The sequence below is a fragment of the Mus musculus genome, chromosome 10 (genome assembly GCF_000001635.26).
Source record: "Mus musculus strain C57BL/6J chromosome 10, GRCm38.p6 C57BL/6J".
NCBI classification, from domain to species: domain Eukaryota; kingdom Metazoa; phylum Chordata; class Mammalia; order Rodentia; family Muridae; genus Mus; species Mus musculus.
In genome coordinates this window covers 103,007,455-103,034,146 of record NC_000076.6, presented here as the reverse complement: position 1 = coordinate 103,034,146, position 26,692 = coordinate 103,007,455, and the positions used below count along the sequence as shown (strand labels likewise).

At 37.4% G+C, this 26,692-nt stretch overlaps 2 protein-coding genes across 3 annotated transcripts; one reads left to right on the top strand and one right to left on the bottom strand.

Annotated features, from left to right (window-relative positions):
* Positions 1-1,615: 1,615 nt before the first annotated feature.
* Gm34298 (predicted gene, 34298) lies at positions 1,616-5,162 on the bottom strand. Its single transcript, XM_006514426.1, has 4 exons — positions 5,091-5,162; positions 4,809-4,946; positions 4,284-4,413; positions 1,616-4,038 (listed from the first exon to the last, which is right to left on the bottom strand). Exons 1-4 carry the CDS (start codon positions 5,160-5,162, stop codon positions 3,572-3,574), a joined length of 807 nt encoding a protein of 268 aa, XP_006514489.1. The 3' UTR covers positions 1,616-3,571.
* On the top strand, positions 4,598-26,300 carry Alx1 (ALX homeobox 1). Of its 2 annotated transcripts, XM_006513529.3 has the most exons (6): positions 4,598-4,782; positions 5,094-5,217; positions 5,300-5,766; positions 8,708-9,012; positions 11,842-11,970; positions 24,639-26,014. In XM_006513529.3, exons 3-6 carry the CDS (start codon positions 5,541-5,543, stop codon positions 24,957-24,959), a joined length of 981 nt encoding a protein of 326 aa, XP_006513592.1. In that variant the 5' UTR covers positions 4,598-4,782; positions 5,094-5,217; positions 5,300-5,540; the 3' UTR covers positions 24,960-26,014. The 2 variants fall into 2 exon arrangements, with proteins under 2 accessions (XP_006513592.1, NP_766141.1); NM_172553.4 differs by lacking the exons at positions 4,598-4,782; positions 5,094-5,217 and having other exon boundaries at positions 5,370-5,766; positions 24,639-26,300.
* The last annotated feature ends 392 nt before the right edge of the window (positions 26,301-26,692 follow it).

Genomic DNA, 26,692 nt, shown 5'->3' with positions numbered 1-26,692 from the left:
ATTGTTTACCAAATATGATATTAGGAAGTAAGTTTTGAATGATTAATAATTTAATAGTGCAACTGGGATTGGTGAATTGAGTTTAGTTGAATTTCTTTACCACTTAAAAGTATAAATGTCATGTGAAAACTTCAACAATCTTCTATGTCCAGAACACTTTAGAACAACTAACACAATTTTAAAAAGAAATGGAGTTAGTTATCTTTATTATCTCAAACATAGCTATTATTTTATATAATAAAATAAACTATTATTGTGTAGCTACTATATATATGTAAATATATACATATACATACATACATACATACACACACATATATATGCATATATATATATATATAAAATCATAATGAAACACAATAGAAGCAAATGCCTTTAATATTACCAGTTGCTAAATAAGTCAGATTATCACTGGAATCTTTTAAATTTAACTTGGATCCTGTAGAACCACAGAACTAAACTCAATGCCACTCCCTCTCTTTTGATGAAAAGTCAATTCTGAAAAGCTATTCCTGGAACCAGCTGAAATTCATGAACAAATATATCGCTCTGAAAACTCGTGAGTTTCTTTGAAATACCAAGTAATATTACCATTATGTCAAGATACACATCATTCGTAATGTCAGGGGGCTTTGTAACCACACAGTTGAAAGACTTCAAGATTCATTTAACATTCACAGCATTATTGTGTACGACTCAAGGCTCCTCAAACAGGACAAACTCAACACTTGTCTGTAGGTCTGTAGGCAAGTGTTCCAGGGATTATTATAACTTGAGACATATTTTAAATCGCTCTCTCTCCTCACTCTCTCCCCAGTAGTGTGTGTGTGTGTGTGTGTGTGTGCGTGTGCGTGGGCATGTGTGTGTAAGCTACCAAGCTGCTTTGATGCAGTATATATGTCTGTATCACTCCTCTACAGAACTGCAGGAAGACTACAGATGAAGCCAGGGAAGGAGAACACATAAACATAGGCCACCTGGCTTCCTGCCATGATACATGACATTCAATTATTTTAGTCCTTTTTCATGAGAGTTTCTCTCTCAGCAGCTCCTCCTTTCTTCTCCAGACCATTGCTTTTCTACATTTGGTATACTTTGCCTGATTTAGCATGCATGCATGTCCTTCTACCCCATGCTTTACCCATAAGCCCAAAACTCTCCCTACAATATGAAAGTGCTAAAAGTAAATTTGGGGAATCTTATCTTGACATGCCCACTATTACCATATAAGCATTATATTTCATTATGTGAGCAAAGAAAAAAAAAAAACTAGAAGGGTCCACATGTTATCCTTGCTATAGCTTTGATGTAAGTAGAAGTATCTTTCATGTCCAAAATTAAAATTACATTTGCATAGGGAAGAGAATCATTCAAAGCAGTTCTAATCTGTAAATCTCTCTCTCTTTCTGTCTCTCTCTGTCTCTCTGTCTCTCTCTGTCTCTCTGTCTGTCTGTCTCTCCCTCCCTCCCTCTCTCTCTCTCTCTCTCTCTCTCTCTCTCTCTCTTTCTAAGTGAAATGAGTCAAATTGCCCTTTCTGGTAAATCACCCACCTAAACTTCTAATTTGGTACTCCTGAAGAAGAGTGTAAAATAATAATTTCAATAGAATTTTCAAATAGCTTTAGCTCTTGATTTTATTTTGATATTCATTCCTTAAAGGGAAAGCAAGCAAAACTTCAAAAACACCCAAATCACATGTCTGTATGGGAGACTGCCAGCTGCAGGAACAATATTAGGTGTGACATGCGAAGGGAGCAATCTTCTCCACGAAATTCCCTCTCCGTGTTTGTAAGCAGAGGAATGCTTTAGCCGACCAGACAGATCTTAATCACCAGAGGAGCAAACAGCCAAGGCCTTAGCCCAAAGACTCCTCCTACCCCTCTCCAGATCTCTTGGTCCTCCACCCTGAAGTCCTCTGCAGGTGCTGAGACTCCTGCAAAGGCTATGAAACTCCCAGGGATCCCAGAGGGCTGGAATCCTGAGATGTCCGGCATGCTTTCAGGCTTAAAAAAAAAGAAATGTCCCTTAATCTCTGTGGATACACTACCCTCAAAATTCAAACGTGAAAAAAAAAAGCAGATAAGAAAAAGTTTTGACAGATTGGGTTAAGTAAAAAGAAGGAAGAGAATCCTGACTTTAGATCACAAGGTTTGTGAAGTGCAAAGTATGTGCAGAACTGTTAAGTGAAGTGGGAAGCTTGAAATAACAGGCTGGGGCTGAGAGGGAAAAAAAAAGCCACCTTACTTCATACTTAACTGGTTCTTCCCCCTTCCCAGTTGACCGCTTACTTTAGGTGGTTAAAAATCAGGAAGGGTTAGGATGGTGCAAAAACTAGAAGTAGCAGCTAATTTTAAAAACTGAGTGGGTGGCATGCTGGTTCTACATATATAGGAGAGCACTTATCCAAGTATTTCAGTCTATATTTGGTGTTATGTCCCAAAACATCAGGCCAGCGCAGCCCAGGTGCAGTGACCTCCCAGTCGATTCCACTTCTTTGTGATTTCCAGAAACCATTCAATTATTATTGCCTTAATTAGTATCCTAAATTTAATATTAATGCTCAACTGGCTAGGGCTGTGTCATTGCTATAAACTCTATCTCAACCCCTCAAAATTTATTTAATGCAACTCTTGGCAACCAAAGACCCAGCTTCTTGCCAAAACCTGCAGATTATGCATTCGTTATGGGAGTTTGCCATTAACTGTTGCCTCTGTTATGGGCTCATGTGGTTACATGTCACAAAACGCAAGGGGGTTCCGTGTAATAGATTTGAATTTTCAGGAGGTTTCCGGGATCTGAAGTGGGTGGGTGACACCTTGGACCCCACCCCTGAAACCACTTCGGTCAAAAGTGGGTTTGGGTAATGGGGTGGAAAAGGCTTCCGAAGCTGCAGTTGACCCGGACTACACAGAAGTTTCCCCCTAAATCGGACCTAGTCTATTGGTATACAAGTGCTGGAGAGCTTGTATCATATGTCTTTGATTTAAAAGACACCGAATGTTTTTCAGGGAATTTGGGGCTCCTAAAACGCATATTTATAAACAGACAGACAAAGCTCCATGACATAGCTACGTTTATAACTGAGAATTCTCTGCATAGTTCTTCATCAGTCATAGGAGCGCTTGCCGCTGTGAATATTTGAAAGACCCATCAAAGGTTGTTTGTTTCTTTCCTCTTTCTCGCGTTTATTAGGGCAAAGCAGACTTTCAGAATATTTAGAGGTAAGATAGATTTAAAAGGGAGATCCTGCAAACTGACCAAGCTAACAAGGAATGAGTGGCCAACTCAACTCAGTCTACCTTCCACCAGGAACAATCTGATAAAGGGTCAAGAAGAATACAGCTTCTCTCTTTGTAAGCAAACTTGATGCACACATTTCCTGGGTTTTTCCTCCCCACTTGCAGGCCACCCCAGAGAAGGTGGAGCAAGCAACGCCTCGCACTTCGGAGAATGCCCATCTTAGAGCCCTGACTCCCCTTCCGCTAGAGCCCAGGACAGTCCCTGCTTTTCTTTAACCTCCCCCCCCCCCCCCCCCGCACTCTTGGAAGTTCGTCAGTTCATTGTTGATGGTGCTATCTCAAGGCTCCGGAGAAAACAATTAAAAATATCATAGAACCCGTTAAAAGGCAAAACGGTGTCAATTGGTGGTAGCTCAGCAAAGGGTCCGTTCTTGGGGAGGAAATGTGGTGAACCGGGTGAACATGGCTGCTGCTCCTGACACTTTTTCTCAGGTCCTGTCGGATGGAATCTTCATTTTTCACTGGCAGCCCCGCCTTTGGGGCAGTGCTAAGCAACAGTTGTGCAGAACATTGTGCCTGGGATCTTTGCTCGCAAGCTGTGTCCAGGTCGGGCGTCAATGAGGGTCCCACCTGTGGATCGAGGACGAAGAAGAATGTGGAAATTTCCGAACCTTGGCGGACAGACACCCGACTGAAAAGGGCTAGGCCACCCGCAGCGGCGAGGTTACCCGAAGTGACTAAGGCTCTGCTGTAATTGCCAACGTAACCCGGAGAAAAGGGGCAGCCGCTGTGGAAGGCCTCTGTGGTGAGAGAGGAAGGTTATGTCAGGATCGGTGGGCAGAGACCTCCCTTGTCCATAATTTGTAGGGGAGTTTCACCAAATTTGCAAGCTTGGCTGATCTATTGCAAATGGCTTCTTGAGTGTGCCCAAGGCAAGGAACTCTTTTTTTTCCCTCCCCCGCCTCAGACGCCTCGGGCTCCTCAGAAGCTGAAGTGGGGCACAAGGCCAAGCAGAATGGTTTTCATCTCCAAAGCGCCGTTTTACCTTCGCTAGCATCCCGGTCAGCTGGACCAAGGAAGGGTTTTGGGTCCGCAACTGTGAGTCCAACCCCAGTCCGCGGAGCCACTAGCTTCTGCAACACTCTTTTCGAAGGCACCGCCCCAACTCTTGAAACCTGTATATAGTACAACTTTTGTTAAAACACTCTGACCGCATTCATCTCCCAACGCTGTTTTGCGTGATGAGTTCCTCTGACCTCCACTAAGAAAGGGGTTTCAGGGCCACTTGTCTCTATGAATTTTCAATAATAGTAATAATAATAACAACAACAACAACAATACATTTTGTCCTAATGATTCGTGTGGACCAAGAATGAGGTGGTTATTGTTTGGTATTGGTAAAATCAAATATTCAAAGACTCTCCCTCAACCTTCCATTCCGTTAGATGCCACTGCATCCTTACTCCGGTGCATCCGACAGCAAACGAGAAGGCCAGGGCCTTGTAAGGGAGAGCGCTGCGGCCGCCACGACGCCAGCCTTTTAGGTTAGAGGCAACCTCGGCCCCTTTACCTCCAGCAAGCCGGTTAACAGCCGCCGCTGTATCCGGCGTCTTGGGCTCAGATTAATGTGGATCTTCCATGTAAACGATTTACGGATGAAATAAAAGCTCTTTAGAGCAATACTTCCTTTCAAGTTCTTAAGATGCCTCTAAATCTTCTGGGAGTGAGTGGCTGGGGTGGGGGCGGGGTGTACAGCGGGTGTTGGGGGAGTGGGGGTGGGGGGTAGCGGGGGTGGGGGAGATGGCCCGGCAAGGCCTCTGGGAGTGGAGCGTTAACCGCTCTGCGTTCTCACCAGGCTCCTCGGCAATGCCAGTCCCACTGTCGAGGCGACTACGATTCTGGGTGTCCTTGTCTCTCCTGGCATTTGTCTGAAATGGAACTGTCTGTCTGAACTAGGCCGGGGACGCGCCCTACCCTGGGTAAGGAGGGAAGATGGGGGTGGGGTGGGGGAGGAGGGGGCCTGGGGTGGAGTTAGTCCTTGCCTATTTTCATATTCATTAGGACTGGGAGGTTGCCGGAGGAGCCCAGCTGAGTTTCAAGATATAAAAGCAACTTCGGGTGCCCCTTCTGCAGCCGGGACGTATTAAGAGTCTGGGAGCTGGGCAGCTCCTGGCGTCGCAGGTCTCGCTTCCCCTTTCCCTCCTCTCTGACCCTCCCTACTCCCGCCCACTGCTCCCTCCTCCCTCCGCGCCCTCCAGCCTCCGCACGCCCCGGAGAGCTCGCGGACAGCCTTTCCAGGATTATGGAGTTTCTGAGCGAGAAGTTTGCCCTGAAGAGCCCGCCAAGTAAAAACAGTGACTTTTACATGGGCACAGGAGGCGCGTTGGAGCACGTTATGGAGACGCTGGACAATGAGTCCTTTTACGGCAAAGCGACGGCTGGCAAATGCGTGCAGGCCTTCGGGCCGCTGCCGCGAGCGGAGCATCACGTGCGCCTGGACAGGACTTCGCCCTGTCAGGACAGCAGCGGTAAGTCACCAGCACCCCGGCTGACCTCCAGCCCCCAACCCCATCCTAATCCCTACTCCCTAGCGGCCTGACCAGGGCTCCAAACTGAGCCCCAGTCTCAGCCATCCTTCCCCGAAGTGAGGTACGGTGCGGGTCGAAGTAAAGAAATGTGGCAAGAGGAATCCAGATTGCTGGGGACCGGGCGCCGCGCACTCTGGGACTCCCGCAACCGGCCGGGGTCCAGAGCTAAATCCTGCCGGATTCTATTTCACTTTCGGATAGAGTTCACAACTGGACAAGAAGGATCTGACCAGGATCACAGTGTAGGTTAACAGGACTCCAAATAAGTCATAATTGAGTTAAAATACCGCACCACCGCTGTGAACCCTCCAGGATGCCGGGGCTCGGGGATGTGAAATCCATCACTAGATGTCATAGTGGTCAGGAAAACCAAAATCTTTGAGCTCTTTTATGTGTGCATGAGTGGGAAGCTACGAAACCGTTTTTAATGTCCTAGGAGTGACGACATTTTTATTGTATTTCTCTGTTGCTATATATATATTAGCTTGTGTGAACTTAAGTTTCTGCCGATTTTCTTTACTTCTTTATTGCGTTTGTGATGAGCAAACATACATTTTGGTAAAAAACCTAATCATTTTAGCTTTTGGGCAAAGCATTCCGGATAAAAACCACTCACTTGGGGATTCTGCATTGTCTGTTTTTCTTCTTCCACATAAAATGTCACCTAAGGAGCCTTTCGGAGTGTTTCTGGACAGAATCTTCAACTCTGAATGCCAGACTATCTCCAAGTCAAAATGTTATCAAAACAAACCATCTATCTTTTTCTATCTTGTAGCCCAGTGCAATCCCTATCATTTCACATCCCGACAGTTAAAACAGGTTTATGATTCTAAGAGGACTTTTCCTTATCATGGTGTATACGCCGCCCTTAAATGGCAAGGAAAGAAGCGGGGCGCTTTAAAACAACAAACGAATTAAGTGTGAAATATTTACAACAAGCCACCGCCCCCTATTTTAATGGAGGTTCAAAAATCTGGCAAGACCTTTTCACTTTCGGGAGCTGATTCGCACAACACTCTATACAGATTTTAAACGAATCTCACATTCTACTCGTTTTATTCAGTGCAGAGGGCGACTTTTGACTTGGCCGGTTAGAACAAAAAATGCACATAATAAATGCCCGTGTTTTTTTTTTAGTGGATTTCAATCGTTTATTTGGAAAGACTGGAACAACCAATATTACATACAAGAACTTTTTGGCTTCCTGGCTTCATTTCGGTGGTGTTAAGTGTTTTCGGCTCTCTTAGATGCGTGCCTGAAGTTATTTGAACTGACAGGATTTTTACAAATGGTTTTGTAGTGGCCTGCGTTAACTGCTAGAGAAACCCCACCGTGCTTTAAATTGTCGGGGAAAAGGAAAAGAGGAATGGTGATTGGTTTGGAGTGCTTCATTTACTTTTAAATGTTCATCACCCTGTTGGGAAGAATTTTTAACTGGAAAATATGGAATAAAATGAACAAGGATGGTTATCGGCTACGTTGAAGAAAAAGCGGTCTTTCTCCAGTCCTGCCCCCAGCGTCTTTGCGGCTTCCCCTCCCCCCTCTAATTGCCGCAGTTCCCGGGTTTTAACTCTTGTCTGCGAAGACAAAACCTTATTGTTGATCAGTCATAGCTGTCTTCATATTTATTTTTACAGCACATCCTCCTTTGCATAAAATCGATGTGCAATATATGTTATGTAGACAATAAAATTCAATGTATTCGTGGAACACATAAAAAGGTTCTTCAAACAGTTAAGAGGAATCCCCCTCCCCCCCACCACCCCCCACCCTCTTTTAAAGAAGCAAATAAGAATAGATGAGTCCTGGGAAATCACTCTTCTGGTTGGGTTAACTTTGTTTTTCTTACAAAACAACGACAACAACAACAACAACACAAGCCCAAACTGCACTATTTCCTTATGTTCGTTGTATCTGTCTGTAAATTTTTATGATGCAATATATGTTTCCTGTCATGCTGCAAGCTTGAACTCCGATCTCAAGTAAATTATTAAAATTGACATAACTCTTGACAGAATGCAAACTGTTGTTTTAAATTTTATCTTGTTTATTTTTGTATTTTTGTGCTTTTCATTTCTAAGCGTACCTAGAGTAAACAATATATATATATATATATATATATATATATATATATATATATATATATATATATTGTCCTAACTATGCACTAGTTAAACGGAAGTATAAAGTCTTCAAGGAATGGAAGTCGTTTTTAATGTAAAGAAATGTATTTAAATCTTATACTTTTCTAGTAAAAGGTACTTTCAGAACTTGATAAGGATTAAAAAAATAGTAGATCTCTTTCTGAAGAAAACTTAAATTCAGTCACGACTAACTCATTGAACTAGAATGTGTACAATGTAATGGATTCATACCTCATTGCAGTCTCTGCACAGCTTTGTTTTGTAAGATGTGGGTGGTACTGGGAGAGAGATACTATTTAAATTTGAAGTAAATTTTTTCTGAAGACCAGAAGGACTTTAATTTTGTCATATGTAAAAAGATGTATATGCTATAAGTTTTGTACATCCATATTTAAAAAGTCATGGCTGTTTAGATTTTTTTTAAGTCTGGAGCAAATTTTCCCTTGACTATTTTAATTTGATTATAAACTATATGCATAAACAGTACATTAGCCATATAAAATAGATCTGTGGACTTTGACAAGTCCTGAGTTCACGTACACGTTTAGAACTCTTTTTAAATCCGATCCACAGTGAATTAATAATGCATTGCACATCATGTGATGATAGAATTAATACTGGCAAAATAAATCATTAGCTGTTATTATTTTCTGATGCTCTAAATTATTTCACACTAATTGCTTCATCAAAGTATGTTTCACCACCCTGAGTATCGCTGTTTTCCTTCCCGAGTACAGTGAACTATGGAATCACCAAAGTGGAAGGACAGCCCCTTCACACCGAGCTGAATAGAGCAATGGATAACTGCAACAATCTCAGGATGTCTCCCGTGAAAGGGATGCCAGAGAAGAGCGAACTGGATGAACTTGGGGACAAATGTGACAGCAATGTATCCAGCAGCAAAAAGAGGAGACACCGAACTACCTTTACCAGTTTGCAGCTGGAGGAACTGGAGAAAGTTTTCCAGAAAACCCATTACCCAGATGTATATGTCAGAGAACAACTTGCCCTGAGAACGGAGCTCACTGAGGCCAGGGTCCAGGTAGGCACCAAAAGGCAGGGCTTTTCAGGGTGGGATAATGTTAGAATAATTAAATACTTGTATTTTGTCAAAAAGGAAGAAGCATTCTCAGCTAAGACTTGTACCAAAGTAACATGTGAGGAAATTGGCCAATAAAAATTTCTTTATACTTGCAAAAATTTTGAAAACTTACTAAGTATAGGGACAGGAGGTATTTCAGAAGGTTAATAATGAAGTCATTAAAAAAAAAAACCCCAGAATTAACATACATGTGATTTAAAAATAAAACCTTAAACTTATCCTTACTTTATAAATACATATATTTAATTTATTTTTTGTTTTATTTTCAACTATTCATATTTTATTTTAGATTATATACCAGTTATATGCAAATTATTTATATACTATCCCATAGGTCTATAGCTTTATTTTAGTTGGAATTATTGTAATGGAAAATAAAATAAGAGCACAAACTATATATATATGTATCTATATATTATATATCATATGTTATTTTTACTAATAAGATTTAAGATACATAGAATGGCTCATTTAGAGTTTTCTTTAGGCCCAACCACTTCAGCACGTAATACTGCATTTTAGTTTTAAAGATCTAGGTAATTATACATATTTTTCAGCATAAATATTAATAATGCAGTTTAAGTAATTTTGCATGCCCTTGGTTATATTTAGAAATTGTTTAGTCAAATAATTATAATTCAATGAATTTAATTTCTTTAAAAAAACTAAAAAGAAAAAGATCTAGATAAAATGTTGCATGCTTTCTCAGCAGTATTTTCTTGTAAGTAGAGCTGATATTTTAAAATTACACTTTATTAGTTGTCAAGTAATAAGTACTAATTTGAAAGACAGTAATAAATCAAAAGAAAGGACTTTTTTCATTTACTTTTATTGCTTTGCTTTAAGTGGGAAAGTATTGAATTCCCTCTTCCATACACGCTTATGATGGAAAGATGTATAAATTGTGTTTTCTTTCCTTTTGTTAATAGTTAGTTTGCTTGTAAGGTCCGCTTGTCATCACTGACCACACACAGTGACTTGGGATGACAGGCAGCAGGTTGTGCTTGACTTTACTGAAACAAATGGAAATCCTATCACAGTTCAGCAAAATAATAACATAGAAAGTTCACACTAAGAAGGCAAGACTTGTCTCGTATTAACACCAGGTCTGCATGTGTTTTCTGTCCTGTGACTATTATTTAAATTAGTTATACTTGTAACCATAGAAAAATATGTTTACATGCAGATGAATCAGCTGTTCCATCCATGTTCCCGCTTCAGTGCAGATTCATATCTGTTCGAGGACACTCAGAGAGAGCAACCTGATCCATTTTAACTCATGTTGTTCTCTTTCATGCGCTCTACAGAAGGGCAGAAATTCACACCTATTTAAAAAAAGACATGATTTCCAGAATATTCTTTGTGCCTCTCTGTGTAGAATATAGGAAAATATGTGTTCTGTTGATGTCTCCATTCCTGGAAACCAGGACCAATATTTGATACTAGTAATTTAACTTGAGAATGATAACAGATAGTTTCTTAACGTCTTGCTTTAATTTCAGAAAACTCTACAAAAAACAATACTAAAATTGTTATATATGTGTAGGCCGTGAACTGTAAGCAGCAAAAGTTGTGGTAACATAAAATATACAAAATTAGGATTTACTATTGAAAATGTATCCACAAATTTCAAGTAAAGTTTAATGAAAAGATTTCTGCAATGCATATTTATTCATTCTTAATTTCTAATCTGCATAGAGTTGTGTAAAGAGGAGTGAGCGATTTCTGAATGCTGCCCAGGTGGTGCTTATTCAAATATATCAAAGCTTCCATGTCAAATATAATATTCTGTTTCTCCTTTTAAAATACTGCAATATGAGAATGAAAAAAAAATTCAAGAGCAAGCAAGGATGAAGATCCCCCCCCCCTTTAGGGATATAGTTCTATGGACCAGGATTTCTAAGATATAATTAGGGAAATCATGAAAGAAAGGCTAATGAGCTGAGAGAGGCATACTGACTCAGGCATTCATGACACTTGGTGCTATCTGCTCCCTTACTTAACTATTTATAAGCGATTTTTCACTGTACGTAATGAGTGCAGTTATGTGCTTTAAAACCACAGCTTAGCGTCAAGTAGAACTTTCCCTGTCAAGTCTTATGACAGATATATAATCTTAATTTGCAGTTTGTAAAGAATCAAGGTATTATGGCTGTCAGCGATTTTAGATAAAATACAAATTTTTAATTTTTATAGCATTCTTTAAGTTTAAATATGATTCAGAAGAGTCTTCGGCTTATTACACCTTTTAAAGATAATTTGTGTATAGACAAGGGTGATAATTGTGTTATGAATTGGCTGGAAGAGAGTATGGTACCATATTGTCTATCTGGCTCATTGTATCCACCTAGAGGATGAGTGAGTAACCATGACAACAGGATGATTATATTTACAAATTTGCCTTTTTTTGGTTTTATGTCCACAAATTAATACACAGACATATTTAAACACACACACACACACACACACACAAACACACACTCACTCACACACACACACTCACACACATACATAAATGGATTATCTGAAGGCTGGTTTGGTTCTTTCTGTTAAGTTATGTTGCCTCACTGATGTACCATGATATCAGTATACAAGAGAAAGTAAAACACGTGGATTCAGTTTGGATGTATAGAAATTCAGTTTTTTTAAATTGTTAATTTTTATTAGCTCTGTTTTTCTTTCTGACTTGAAAATTTGAATGTCAAGTCTGCTTTATGTAATGTTCTTCAGCTAAAATTATGCTCCTTTTTCCCCAATACAATACACTAGGTTTGGTTTCAAAATCGAAGGGCCAAGTGGAGAAAAAGAGAACGATACGGCCAAATACAGCAAGCTAAAAGCCATTTCGCTGCCACGTACGACATATCAGTCTTACCAAGGACGGACAGCTACCCACAGGTATGGTCCATGACACAGAATGCTCTCGCAGGGCAGTGGGTGTGGCTTGATTCAGAGAGTGAGCTTAGGGTTTTATTACACCAACTGCAATAGTAAGGAGTGAAAGTCTAGTCTCCAGAAAACTTTTTCCATGTTTAACAAATTTTTATCTACTAAATTATTCATTTATTTTTATTATTTTCTTTCAGAGTCAGTCACTGAAAAATATTTCATGGTCTGTGCCTTTTGGGTTTGCTATACATTGCAAAAAAAGAAAAAGAAAGGAAAAAGAGAAAAAAAAAAGAAATAGCATTTAATAATATGCCTTAATTTTATTGTGTACTTTAAGTATTCAAGCTTATTTGCTTCATTAATTTAAAACAATATGTTGCCTGTCATAAAATTTGTGGCCATAATTTCGTGCAACATGCAAACTACTGAGGTTAAATGTGGCCTTTAAATGCTCAACTCTACTTCAAAACTTTATTCGTCTGCCAACTTCCTTTTTCACATTTAATATCACTCATTCTCTCAAAGAGCACTATTTAAAACTACATGGTTGTACAGCCAATTTTAAAAATTAAGGTAAGAAATATTTTTCATCTTTAAATGTGTTGATATTTCACTTTTTTCATTGTTTTCTTTTTGATCAATAAGGCTTTCTCCATTTTTACACTTTGTGATACTCACATGAGTTTTATTTATCGTCTTAAGAAATCTGTCTTGATATGGAATAATGGTGTTAGAACTGCACTGTTGATGCTTGATAAAGGACATGGGAATTTTCTGGAGCAAGCTATGCATTGTTTTATTCCTTGTTACTTACTGGTACATGCTTTATAAGCCGTTGCTGCAGAAACACAGGTGAAATGTCTTCTCAATAAGTGCCTTAGTGGTTCTGTATCAAGATCACCTTGGCTCCAAATGTGAGAATAGCCATTCCGTTCCACTGTAAACTCACACCCTCTCTGTAAGTCCAGCCCATTAATAATGTTCTTTCCCAGTATTCTTTTGTCCTTAAAATTTCTCTTAAAAATGATTTGAGGAACTTCTTGCTTGTATATAATTACTTAAATTTATTGTGAAATTTTATACATTAAAAAGATTGTTGGTCAGTACCAGGTTCAGCTCCTTCCTTTTAAAACTTAGAATAAAACAAACCTAGTTATGTTAAGGAATTGGCTTATGAACACATCCATGGTGTCTTACAGGGCAGCCAATAAGCAACTGTAATGCATCAGCCTTTTCCAGAGGCCAGTATTTTGGAAATGATTTGAATCATTGCCACATGCTTCCATTAGTATATCTTGTATACTATAAAATTTATCTAAAAGCAGTAACCATATTTCTACCTGGTTAAAAGCATGGCTATCTGTTGCTTGTTTATGGTCACAGAGCTAGTGAAATTTTATTCACCTCATATTTTTTGGGTAACTTAGTTGAATTCAAAGCAAAATGTTTTGAATATGTTTCTCCTCTGAATTGACAACATCATGGGGAGAGAAACTGTCATACCTTACAGTTTTTGTTACTGCAGGACCCTTATGTACTATCCAAAGTTACATAATAACTTACTTAACAAAAAACAATAGCTTTATGTAAGGGGCCATAATTTTCTCCATTTCTCACATTAAGGAAATGAGGCACAGGAATAGGAGGTATACATTTAACCATGTTGATTTTGCCTAACTTTCAACAAGTTCTATTTGAAAACATCATTTAAATACTTATTAGAATTTCAGACACAAATACTTTATATGATATAGTATATATCATATCACTTCACCCCTGCCTCCTCCTACAATTCTTCCCAAGTCCCCTACTTACTCTAAAATTCACAATGTGTTCTTCTTCAGTTATGATTGTTTCATTTATACACACACACACACACACACACACACACACACCTGCTGAGAGTGTTTTGTTTTGCTTCTGTAGAGTGGTTTAAGGCTGACCCTAATTCATACAATAAACTGTCTTTCCAAGTGAACAGGTGTCACTCTTTGTATTATCAGAAACATAATTATAAAACAGTCTCTGTGGTGAGCTCCATTATTAGACTCTACAGTTTACTTCAGGGGAGCAGGGAATGTACACCAAGGCAATAAAATAAGGAACGGAAGAGTGAGACTATGTTTACATCCTTTTGAAGCTACTAACTGCAGACTGTAGAAGAGAAAGACACCAAACTGTGAACTGCTTTCCAGTAGAATTTAAGCATTTGCACTTAGTAAGTTCCCTGCATCAGTCTTGACTGAGATTCCCTCATTTTGAATGCTGCTACTTGTCTTCATCCCTTAGCCTTGGATCCCTGTTTCTAGTTTCTATTTTGTGTTCCTGACTGTTGGTTACCTTATTTATTTTTTGGCTCCTCGTTCTTATTTGCTGTTCTGTAAAACATTTTGAATAGGGTCTGGCACCAATTAGTATCTTCGTGAGGGCCTCCAACAGTGACTAGCCATCCCCTTTCCTAGCATCCTTTTGTCATTGACTTGCTTCAACTTAAAGCTTTGTGCATCAGTGGACACAATACGGTAAGGCAGGAAAACAGCTGAGACAGGAAGAGAACATGGTATGTCTAGGAGAACACTGGGGAGTTATTTTTTTCACTTTCATAAATTATGGCGATCTTATAATTTCTTTTAAATTCCAAGGGATTTGAACATTTGAATAAATTGGCTATATACTAAAGCATGGCAATACAGAGTAATTGTGCTGAATTTATTTTGACAGTGAAGTTGATAAATGCCTATAAAATTAACATTGTAACAAAGTTTCATACTATTCTGTATTAGTGATTTTTAAATTTCTTTTTGGTCAGGAACTCTGAAATCAAGCAGATGTCACACTACAGGTTGGCAAAAGCCAGGGAAGAATTTTCCTTCAACTTAAAAGTATAGAGTAGACTGTTTTTAGTTTCTTTGAAAAAAAATATGCCAAGATTAGGTCCTCCAAGTTTCAGCCTAAAGGAAATGTTTTCTACCATGCAGCCTGAAAATAGAAACATAACGGGAGAAATGGGCACTGAAATAGCATCCTCCAACTCAGAGCAATAAGACATTGAATTTGGTACTGTTACTAATTACAGCGGGAAGAAAAGTATTAACTGCAGAAAAGTTGGAAACTGGAAAATGTTGGAGGCAGGGCAGAAATAAAGAATTAACAATTTGGCAGGGAAGCAAAAGCATACACAGAAATACAAGAAAAACAGAAAGGATTTAAAAATACAGATTTTGAAGTATGGAAAATCACTGTACCTTGCAGAGAGATGTCTATAGTGGACATAAACAGTAATTAATGCTGGGAATATGTTTTAAGTACATGTTTCATCTGGCTTTCATTACTTTGCAGTAGTAATTTTACTCTAGAAATATCAGTAAATGTGAACAACCCAGGTGTTATTTAAACCCAGTTATTATATTTCTTCCTTATTGACACAGACCCACTTGAGTTCACATTCTCTGAGGTTAGGCATCAAGAGCTATTTTTGCAATATTGTCTTTCAAATTTACACAAGGAAATGCTCACTTTTGACGTTAAAATGTGACTTTCTTGATTTGCAAATCAAAAAATTCTACCATTTTAAAATTTATTGAGGAATAATATAGAATATTTCAAAAGTGTTGAAACTTTCCAGAGTATAATAAGATATATTTTTAAACAATTGTGCATGTCTTTTGTTGCAAATGAACAAGATGAGCTGAATAATTTCTCGAGCCACATACATTAAGGTCACTTTTTTTTTTTAAATGTGCCGAAGATAGTTTAAACTAAGTATGTGGTCTGTACCTATAGTCTTAGCACTCAGCAGCTGAGCCAAATGAATAAGAGCTCAAGGTCATTTTAACTTATGAGTTTAAGGTCAACCTGGGATTCAAGAAACATTATTCAACCACACAAGCAACCAGCCAAAACACCCAGTCAGTCAACCAACCAACCCAAACAACCAAGCAACTAACCACTCCATATACATTAAAGCTAGACATGGTGGTACACACCTCTAGTCCAACATTCAGGAGGCAGAGATCATCGGATCTCTGTGAGTTCAAGACTGGAGCTTACACTTAGTAAAAACTTGAGGTTGATTCCCAAGCTCCAGGTCTGAAGACTCACAACTCCACTCATTTGGACACCTGTGTCCACATGCTTACAGGCACACACACACACACACACACACACACACACACAGTCATATAGTTAAAAACAAAACAAAGCTTTTCTCTTAAAAGTCCATTGCTTTGGCCGACCATATCAGGTACCACCGTGATCCAACTAAATTAATTGTTGCTCAGGACATGACTGTTCTAATACATCTCATTGTTTGAGTGAATTCTGCTTGTCTATGATAAGTCCATTCCCCACCCATGCAATACTTGGTCCTTGACCTTCTTAAGTCCTCCCTCTATCAGAACCCTCTGAGGCAGAGAACTGTGTGGTATGCAAGATCTCTATAGGTCTTCAATGTAGTCTTTAAAAAATATGACCCATTTTTCAATCACCTCTCTATCACAGTAATAGTAAACAAACTATTAAAAAGTAAACAGATGTAAAGGAGAGTACTGATTTACTTCAATATTTTTTACTATTAAACCAAAATAAAATATCAGTAAAGTCGATGGATTCTGCAGTTTCTATCAGATGGAATCCTTTCAGTTTAAGTACTTGACCCCTCCCCTGTTTCCTTCTATAATAGACTGGATTTCCATCATTTTATCATATTGGTTTTCCAATGTTATTTATATTTTAATCGACAAATTCATGTTATTCACTGCTTTAGGCATAAGGGATATGTGAATCATTTAGACTAAATCCTCTGCTCTGTAGGTAGATCACAAGCTAGGAAATGTTTATATTAAGTTACACACACACCTCTGCACGTAAACAAGACCCAACTAACTAGAGACTTAAATGGTTTTAGACTTGGACTTAAAAAGTGAGCATGAACCTATCAACATTAGATACTCATTTATTTATAATTGAGAAAATTAAAGTATTTAAAATGATATTTGAAGGAAATATTTTCTGTTCAGGTGTGAATATTTTCTACCAACCATTATTCCTACAAAAGCTTGCTATTTTCACACCGTCAGGCTCCATTTGGACCACAGGGATATTTACTGTGCTATGTACTAGCAAGGTGCTTTTGGTAATAAAGACTTCCTCTGGAGTCTTTATTTCCAAACTTAGAAGTATTTCTGGCGCTAACGCAGGAGACACTAGAACCACAACTGATAATAATTGTTTTCCTTTATTCTGAGGGTTAAACTGATTTCTGAATATAAAAGCCCTTGCTTATGTGATTCCTGGGGAGCTGAGGCCTGGGATGTGAGGACATCTGAGGGTTAACATAATGGTTTGCATTCAAACTCTGACTTTACCACTTAATCACTTTCAGATTTTTGGCAAGTGAATTAACTTCTAGGAACATCTCTCCTCACTTAGGATATGAGAATAAAAGTTCAGATGACATTTGTGAGTGCTGAATAAAGTAGTTTATGCAAAGTCCTCAGGACAGTGACTTGCACACAACAAGCTCTCTGTAAGTGGCCATGATCCTTATAGCCTCTGGTTATCAATAGTTACTTTTTAAAAAGTATTTACTTGCTCTTTTAAAACTGTAGCATTTAATTTTATCCAATGAGAGAAAATTACTAATTAAGGGCTTAAGGAAAAAAATCACATTCCTTTAACTGCACATTTCAGGTTAAACTAAGACAACCAAATCATGGTAACTGGAAGTTTGGATCCATAAGATTGAAATCATCACAATAACTTTCTTATGAAGAAAATGTTTTCACAAAACGTTTCAGTAAAAGGCTTAAAGTCATTGTTTTGTCTCACTTGTACTACCTAAAATATAAGGGAGTTTTGTATACTCTGTGGGAAGAGAGACGTCACTAAGTCCATTTTACCCAATGCACGTGTAGTCACTTTATCATGTATTGTATTCCTTTTCAAAAATTTTAAAGTAGGTGAATCAATATCTTTTAAAGTAATTAATTATAAAATTATATTTGGTATATCAGAAAATTAATCTTCTTACTTTATAAAATAACTCTGGTATGGTCAGTCATGAAATGCTACAGCAAGAACCGAAACCATAGTGTCATGAGATCAACAAATCATATCGATAATACTGATTTGCAAGTTTCAAATTGTAATTGAATGAAGACTCATGGCCTTTCCTCAATGCTTAAAATAAGTAGGTGTGCACTGTTATAATATGAGATTTAATTATTTTATCTTATCTCTTTTATACCTTAAAAATAAAAAAAACCAGTTAATTGAATAGAGCACAAGTATACATAAAAACATGAAAGGGGATATTAGCATATACATGTTAGCACAAATATATTAGCATAAATAGCATACATATACATATACATACACACACACACACACACACACACACACACACACACACATATATATATATATGTGTGTGTGTGTGTGTGTGTGTGTATGATCTCTTGGAAGAATAGAGAAGAGCCCAATAGGAAATAAAGTTTGGCTTGTCTACCAGAACAGATGAATTAAAACCTGAATTTCATTTTCATTACTCTGAGAATTTTGTCTAACTTCTTATTTAAAATTTTACCTGTATCATACTTAACTTAATTAATGTATCTGTTTTTGATGTAGTGTCTCATTATGCTGCCCTGCTGGGTCTAATGCTATTTTTATTCCTCATGTTATTATAGATTTCTAAAAACAAAATCAAGTTATTTAAAAAATATCACAAAAAATAAAATTCTAGTTATATCTTTAGTACAGTATGTGTGTGTGTAAGCATTAAAAATAAGTAAATAAATAGAGCCCGCCCATCATGCATTTGAGAGATATCAAGGGCTGGTACATAGGAATTGTTAAAGGAAGGAAAGAGAAGAAGAAAAATGGTCGGCTTTTTTTGTCTCAAAAATAATTAAAAATAATAAAATTCAGCTCAAAAATAAATAAAATTACCAGGTACGGTAGGTCATGCTTTTAATACAAACATTCATGGCAGAGTCAGAGGCAGAGGCAGAGGCAGAGGCAGAGTCAGAGGCAGGAGGCAGAGGCAGGAGGCAGGAGGCAGAGGCAGGCAGAGGCAGAGAGGCAGAGAGGCAGAGAGAGAGGCAGAGAGAGAGGCAGAGAGAGAGGCAGAGAGGCAGAGGCAGAGGAGGCAGAGGCAGAGGAGGCAGAGGCAGAGGAGGCAGAGGCAGAGGAGGCAGAGGCAGAGGAGGCAGAGGCAGAGGCAGAGGCAGAGGCAGAGGCAGAGGCAGAGGCAGAGGCAGAGGCTGAGGCAGGAGGCGAGAGGCAGGAGGCGAGAGGCAGAGGCAGAGGCAGAGGCAGAGGCAGAATCTTTGTGAATTGGCCAACTTCAATATACCTAAGAATTTCCAGGCCAGCCAAGGCTGAAAAGCAGGACCCTGTCTTAAAACAAAACAAAACAAAACAACACAAAACAACAGCAACAACAAAACAACAAGAATAAAACTAATAACTGCTCAGGTTTGAATGAATACATCTAACGCTAATATGACTCCAAAAGGGAGTAGCTAGTATTAAACATATTCTATGAAAGTTAAAGCATTTGTTTTATATTATAGATTTTATGCATAAGGTACACTTTATGAACAAATGAAAATTTTAGCTTTTTTTCTGGGTTATTTTGAATTTAATAAAAAAATGTTAATGAAAACAAATCAAGCACTGATGGATCAAACTGTCATGCACACTTTGAAATCTATGAAGAAACTGTGAGAAATGTCTGGAAAATGTACTATATGAACATGGTTGCTTCATAAAAATTAAATAGCAAACATTAAATTTACACACACACACACACACACACTTCTGTTCTGATGTTTTCAATGTCTCGAAGCAAATGAGTGTAATTAGTTTCTCCTTAAAGAATCAAGCTAAACAACTTTCTTAATAATTCCAATTACATGTGTTAGGTTTTCTATTTGATTTGGAACACATTAAACAGAGTGTTGTAGCTGAGCAGAGCTTCAAATCTTCCTGATGAGAGGCATTTGGTTAAGTTCCTGGACAGTGCTTTGAACACCTCCCTAGAACTCTGAAAATGTTTTAAAGCCTTTTCCCACACTGTGTAGTAAATACACACAAGGGAATTTTATAGTTGTACAACATGTGATACAACATGTGAATATTATGCACTTTAGAGATCCCCCAAATCATTCAAATAAGCATTTGCTACAGGCTATTGCCATGTCTGTGAAACAGTCCAAAAACAATGCTGCCTTATTTAGGAGTAAAATAATTTGTTTCTTCCAAAACTAATAAAAACATGGAGCGTTTTTTATTAACGTGTGGGATGATAAGGGTTTCTTAGGCTTGCCATTGACGAAGCAATGCACAATTATGGATGATGCAACTTATGGACTCCAGGACACACTTTAATAGAGCTGTCATATTCCTAGGTAAGAAGAGGGCTTGCCTAGACTGTAGTAGATTTAGATGTTGTATCAAATACTGTCTTTGAGCACTAATCTGCTAAAAATAGGGGATTACCAGCAATAATAGCAGCTTCACGTGTCCTCCAGTGGTTACATCACACTTGTTTTAAAATGAACCCACTGTAGAAGCTGCGTGTTGATTACAGGGAAAGTGACTGACAAGTCAAGAGGGTCTGTAGGAACAAAATCAATGAGGCAGTCTAACATCATGCCATTTGAGGAGTGGTTGAGAGGACCAGAGATGATAACAAGAAGAAGAAGAAGAAGAAGAAGAAGAAGAAGAAGAAGAAGAAGAAGAAGAAGAAGAAGAAGAAGAAGAAGAAGAAGAAGAAGGAGAAGAAGAAGACAGACAGACAGACAGATATGGGGATTGTTACAGTTGCCAAATGAAAGGTTAGGGTTTCCATATGTAAAAAAATAAGTTTGTGTCATTTTATGGAACATAAATGGAAGAATGGAATTCTTATAAAAGAAGAGCTTAAGTCCACAGGAAATGAATAAAATTAAAGCTGTTGGGATTAGGAAGTGGGACTCAAGAAGGGCTTCCTCATTTCAGTTGATTTTTAAAATAGCACTGTAAATTATCACTATCATTTTAATATAGATCACATGAGCTGATACTATACACTTAAACAGTAAGTACCTTTAAAATGCATCTGTGATGCAAAATAGGTATGGATGACAAACCCCTGCATGTAAGTATGGATAACAAGATACAGGAATATGAATCTGATTTTTGTTATGATTATACCTGTGGTGATTTAGATTTAAAGCCATAAACACAATTAAATATATTAGTTCATCTAGTTCCCATTTTAAAAAAACCATACCTGAAGAAATTAATTTGTTTACATCTCACATTCTTAGTAGCTTTATAATCAATCAATATATTTTATGGTATCTTATTATTTATTTTTGTAGGGTAGGATATGGAAATAGTTACAATCAATAATCACTCGATAGTCTATTAAATGGTACAGCCTATGAACTATAAAGTTGGGAGTATGCATAAATAAATAAGCAATTATAACTTACTTATAAAGGTAGTAGCCACATTCCCTTAGAATTTCTTTAGATTTCTTTGGGTTAGATTTGACCTTACAGATTATTAAATCTTGGGTAAAATTTTTAGGTCTCTGCTTTTATAAACTTACCTTCTACAAATAGTAAAATATCCATGTATTTGTGGGTTAAAATAAAAGTGTTTGTAGTTTATGCCACTAAAGAAGGCAATTCACAGACTCACACTGTCATATATTAGGCACTAGTCATCCTTATTAAATATATAAATGTCCATAGGGAATATTTTAGAGAAAATAAAATCATATTTTCTTGAGATATATAATATAATTTTCACCTGAAGTTGTGCTACAGAAAACTATTAAACCTCTGAAGTTATATTTTTTCTAAATAAAAGCCATATTTTGGATAGGACTGAGGAAGGATAGATAGTACAATAAAAGAATGTATTAGGGAAAGTTTCTGAGAGTTGTTTTAATGTAATCCTGATATTTTTCTCAACATGCAATCAAACATCATAATACATCTCAAAAGCCACATTAATGTGTCTGGAAAAGGAAAAAAATGTAAAGTCTTCAAAATATTTGCATATCCGAGCTAAAATATTGCTATGAGTAACTTCCTTTATCAATTTGGTCTGCTCAGAAAATACTCCTTATCTATCAGAAACCTTTTTTTCTATCACAAATAATATATTGATATGCTTGATCAGATCCAGATAAGTTTATGACAAAACAAAATCATTTACCCTTTAATTTTTCACTGTAATAGATTTCAGATTTTGTTTTTAGATCTACAAGTAGATAAATGCTAATTCTTTTCAGAATTAAATATTTTCTTAATTTAACTTTATGGATCATTTCTTTGCCCATAAGCCCTTTCATTTAGCTGTGTTACCTATTCATAGGCAATATAATAGATGGCTATAATAAATTTTAATGACATTATAAATTAGGAAATACCTTAAGAGGAGAAGCAAGTAATGTTCCCTATCATTATTCTTTTTTTAAATAAGCAAACAAGTTTACTTTTCCTTTTCAGGCATGTTACTGTGGCTTTTGAGATGTTTTATGATGTTAGATTAAATGTTGAGAAAAGTATCCAGATTACATTGGAAGAGCTAGTTCGATGGAGTAATGACATTAACAGCCCTCTTGTTGGTTTGAGATATATAACCCAGCAATCATTTTGGCTGACGTTTAATGTGTGCAGAGGAGTAAGTCAAAAGTAAAACAAAACAGCCCATAATGACTTAAGAATTAATCATGTATGCAAATAATTATATACATCTAGATGTTGGTATACTGGTCCATTCTGTGAATTTATATTTATATTTACATAGATATACACAATTTATCTTTATATAGGGAACTAATTTTAGAACAAATCAGAAATAATTTTTTTGTATTTTGTTATTCATGTAAATCCCCCAAAAAGTGTTTTAAAAAGGTTACATTTTCTTTCATGTTTTGGAAACAGGAATACCAACCTGTTTTGAGACACAAAGTAATGTCTCTATCAGTGTAAGCTAGATTTACTAAATGTTCTATCATTAGTAGACATAGCCTGTCACAGAGTGTTACTCAGCTTGGGTTCTGTAAGAAAACATCAGAGGCTATATGCAGAAGCCTGGAATATGCAAATTACAAGATATCCATATGTGTCCAAACCATTGAAGATTCTACTTTTTATCACGACTTAGAAAAAGAAAGCCAGATGTGGTGACAACACAGAGTGGAGCCATGTTTAGGTTAAAAATACTATACACAGGTTGCCAAAGCAACGTGCCTGGGGTGGTGGCACATTTTGGTAGTCCCAGTACTCAGTTGACTGATGCAGAAGGATTGGGAACTTGAACACTTCCTGGGCTACGTGGCAAGTTCCAGGTATATCCAGGCTACACGGTCAGTCTCTGTCTCAGACAGCAAAACTGAAAGATCATAAGCCACCCCCAGACAACAGCAGCAGCAACAACAAAACAAAAAACAAACCATGTGTCTGCTTTATTCATCTCCCGAGGCTGCATCTCTGCCTTGCTGCTCCAGGTCACAGTCTCCAGTCTTTCTTGTCCTCTCTTCTGCTTGTCAGGGTTTCCTGTGTACTCCAGTAATTCCTATGGTCTGTTATTATTATTATAATCATTATTGCTGTTGTTGTTTATTTAGCTTGTCTATTGTAGTTGAGATACTTTTATTTAAAATTCAAATTTAAAATTCGTCTTAGTATTCCTTTAATATGGTACTATGAAAAAATTGTGCTCAATGATATTAACATGTGTAATTATTTTCTTTAGAAATTTAGTAATAGAAATATATATATACATATGTGTATATATACGTATATATACACATACATATACACACACACACACACACACACACACACACACACACACACACATATATATATAATATTCTGTAGCACAATAATTGTGCTCACTCGGCCCTTCCTAACATTTTCAGTTTTCATCTGTGCTTCCATTATTTTGTGATGGCTTATGCTTTAAGATTATAGATTTTACATGTCACATGTCTGTTTTGAGTTCACTATTTCTTATATGCTTAGTAGAATAAATGTTTCAAGTGTGTATTCTTCAGGCTCTCAGCAATTTATTGAAGGGTAGATATAGGACATAATCAATGAGAGGGAAAATATTTTCTGAATGATTTCAATTAAAAATACTTCAGACAAAACTGCCTAAATTTAGTCAGCAATGGTTTCCAACAGCAACAACAACCCCCCCCAAAAAAACCCCAAAAAACAAAAAACAAACACAAAAAAACCTTCTGTGCTGACTCCTGCTTCAGAATTGAAAAAGAAAATCACAACTGTATCATCGTGTCTAGAAAGATGAGTATTATATTTAGATTTAGTAGAAGCCATGGCTCATGACTAAATATCCTATATGCACCTTGAAATCATGGCTATAAACAGAACATCTAAGAAACTTTCCTGTGTTGAGAGTATTTTCTGTGGCTAGGTATGTGAGCTCTGATGATCTATTATAGTAAAAAACAATAGTAACTTCTCAATGTTTTTTGTTGTTTTTGTTGTCGTTATTGATTTGAATCCTTAGAAGGAAATTACGAGCCTCCTCATAGGAACAAAAACGACTAACTAACGAACCCAACTTTGTAAATGTAAGGAAAATAAGAGTGTGAAAGTGAGAATGTGTAAATGTAATCTTTGTTGTTTTATATATTCCAGATCCAGAACAATTTGTGGGCAGGAAATGCTAGCGGTGGTTCTGTGGTTACGTCATGCATGCTACCACGTGACGCGTCCTCCTGCATGACACCTTACTCTCACTCGCCTCGGACAGATTCCAGTTATACGGGGTTTTCGAACCACCAGAATCAGTTCAGCCACGTGCCCCTCAATAATTTTTTCACTGACTCTCTTCTCACTGGAGCTACCAACGGACACGCATTTGAAACAAAGCCGGAGTTTGAAAGGAGGTCTTCCAGTATCGCTGTTCTGAGAATGAAGGCCAAGGAGCACACCGCCAATATTTCATGGGCCATGTAACATACAGTACTCTTTTATTTTTCTTTTCATAGCAAAGTAAAACATTCTTATTTCTCGTATTTAAAGGATACCACAATAAGCTGCTGTGTGTGGAAGGGCTAAAGGTCAAGATATACGGTGAGACCAGCTTACATGAATAGTTGTTATTATTTAACATTTAAATCTAAGAATGGATCCCTGAAAGGACTAAATAGGTTTACCATGCACCAGCCTCCACAGACTCTGTTTTAGTAGTAAGTTTTTTGGTTTTTTTTTTTTTCCTATTGTACAAGTCAATGAAATATGGTCAGGCAACTTCTTAAAGGAATAAATGTATTAAACAAATCCTTCTGTGATAGATTGATTTATGCTTGTTCTGTATAACAAGAAATCCCTTGTAAAGTGATACCTGATAAACGAGGAAACACCCCGGGGGGAAAAAGGCAGTATTGATACAGGGGGCTTTGAGAGCTAATGCCATTTTCAATTCTTTGGCTCCAAGACACAATGGTCATACACTCTGTTGCAGCCTCAAGATTCTTTTCTTTTAACCTTTCAATGTTTTGGTGAATTTCCACTCAGTCGGAAAAAAAAGTCCTTCTGAACTGCTCTGTATTTGCATGGATATCTGGGCACAGTTTCTTGCAACCATGTGGTTAAAGGTGACAACTGAAGTATTCGCGTATGATTTAAAGTCTAGTCAACTGGACAGGATTTATAAATCCAACTTTCAATTGAAGAGGCCAGCAGGCAGACTGCAATTTTGTGATTAAAACTGAGAACTCATTAGTAAACGTGCTGTTGCTTTTATACTAAAATCATGTTGATTCAATCGCATACAAACGTATCTTGCAAATAAAGGGTAACTTTTCGATTAAAGGAGTAACAGATTGGAATTTATGTTTGTTTTGTGGGCCTATGCATGTTCAAATGCATGCCTGTTTGGCCTTGACACTCTGTGCCTTAAGCATTTTTGCTACTGTGCTATCCATAGAGAATTAAAATGTCAGGAGGTGCTCTAGAATTTCTTGTTAAAAATAAAAAGAAGAAGACAAATACATTGCATCTGGAAAATGGCTAACTTCTTTGATTTCCTTCTACTCCCTTCCCCCTGTCACATTCCAAGTGTTTTCAGATGAGTGAAATGTCAGCCCCCCTTGAAAGATTCCTAAGTTCATAAAGGCAAAGTCAATTAATTGAAGCGAAGATGACTTCCAATGGCTCAGATCAGAGCAACATCGACTCTTTGTACTCTGTTAGGATCTTCATGTGGTTCCGGTGAACGTTAGCAATCGCCCAAGAAGCCCTAATGGGTAAAGAACAGGAGTATGTGAATTTTGAAAATTAAATTTGATATAAAAGTACTTTTATCCACTAAGTGTCTTTTGTTAGTGGGAAAAAATATTTATAGCAATTAGACAGCTTTTGAAATAAAAGTTTTAATCAGGCAGATGATGGAGATGAGCAACATCCTAAACAAACATTCCTTGGCTTCCTTGGAACTTGATTCTTTATGGCTTTTCTGCTTTCTCTTTTTAGTTTTGCTCCCAAGAAAAACTTGTTCAACTTTGGCCCAGAGAATGATGCTCAAATGCAGGAGCTTTTGTTAAAGGATTGTTAAGGCAGCTGGGAAACATCTTTCATACTCTAGAAGAGAATGACTCACTTATTCTTGGGGTTCATATCAATTGGCGAACTAAATTTAAAACTAGGAACTGAAATTTTCATTGTTAAAGACTCTACCAATTAGTATT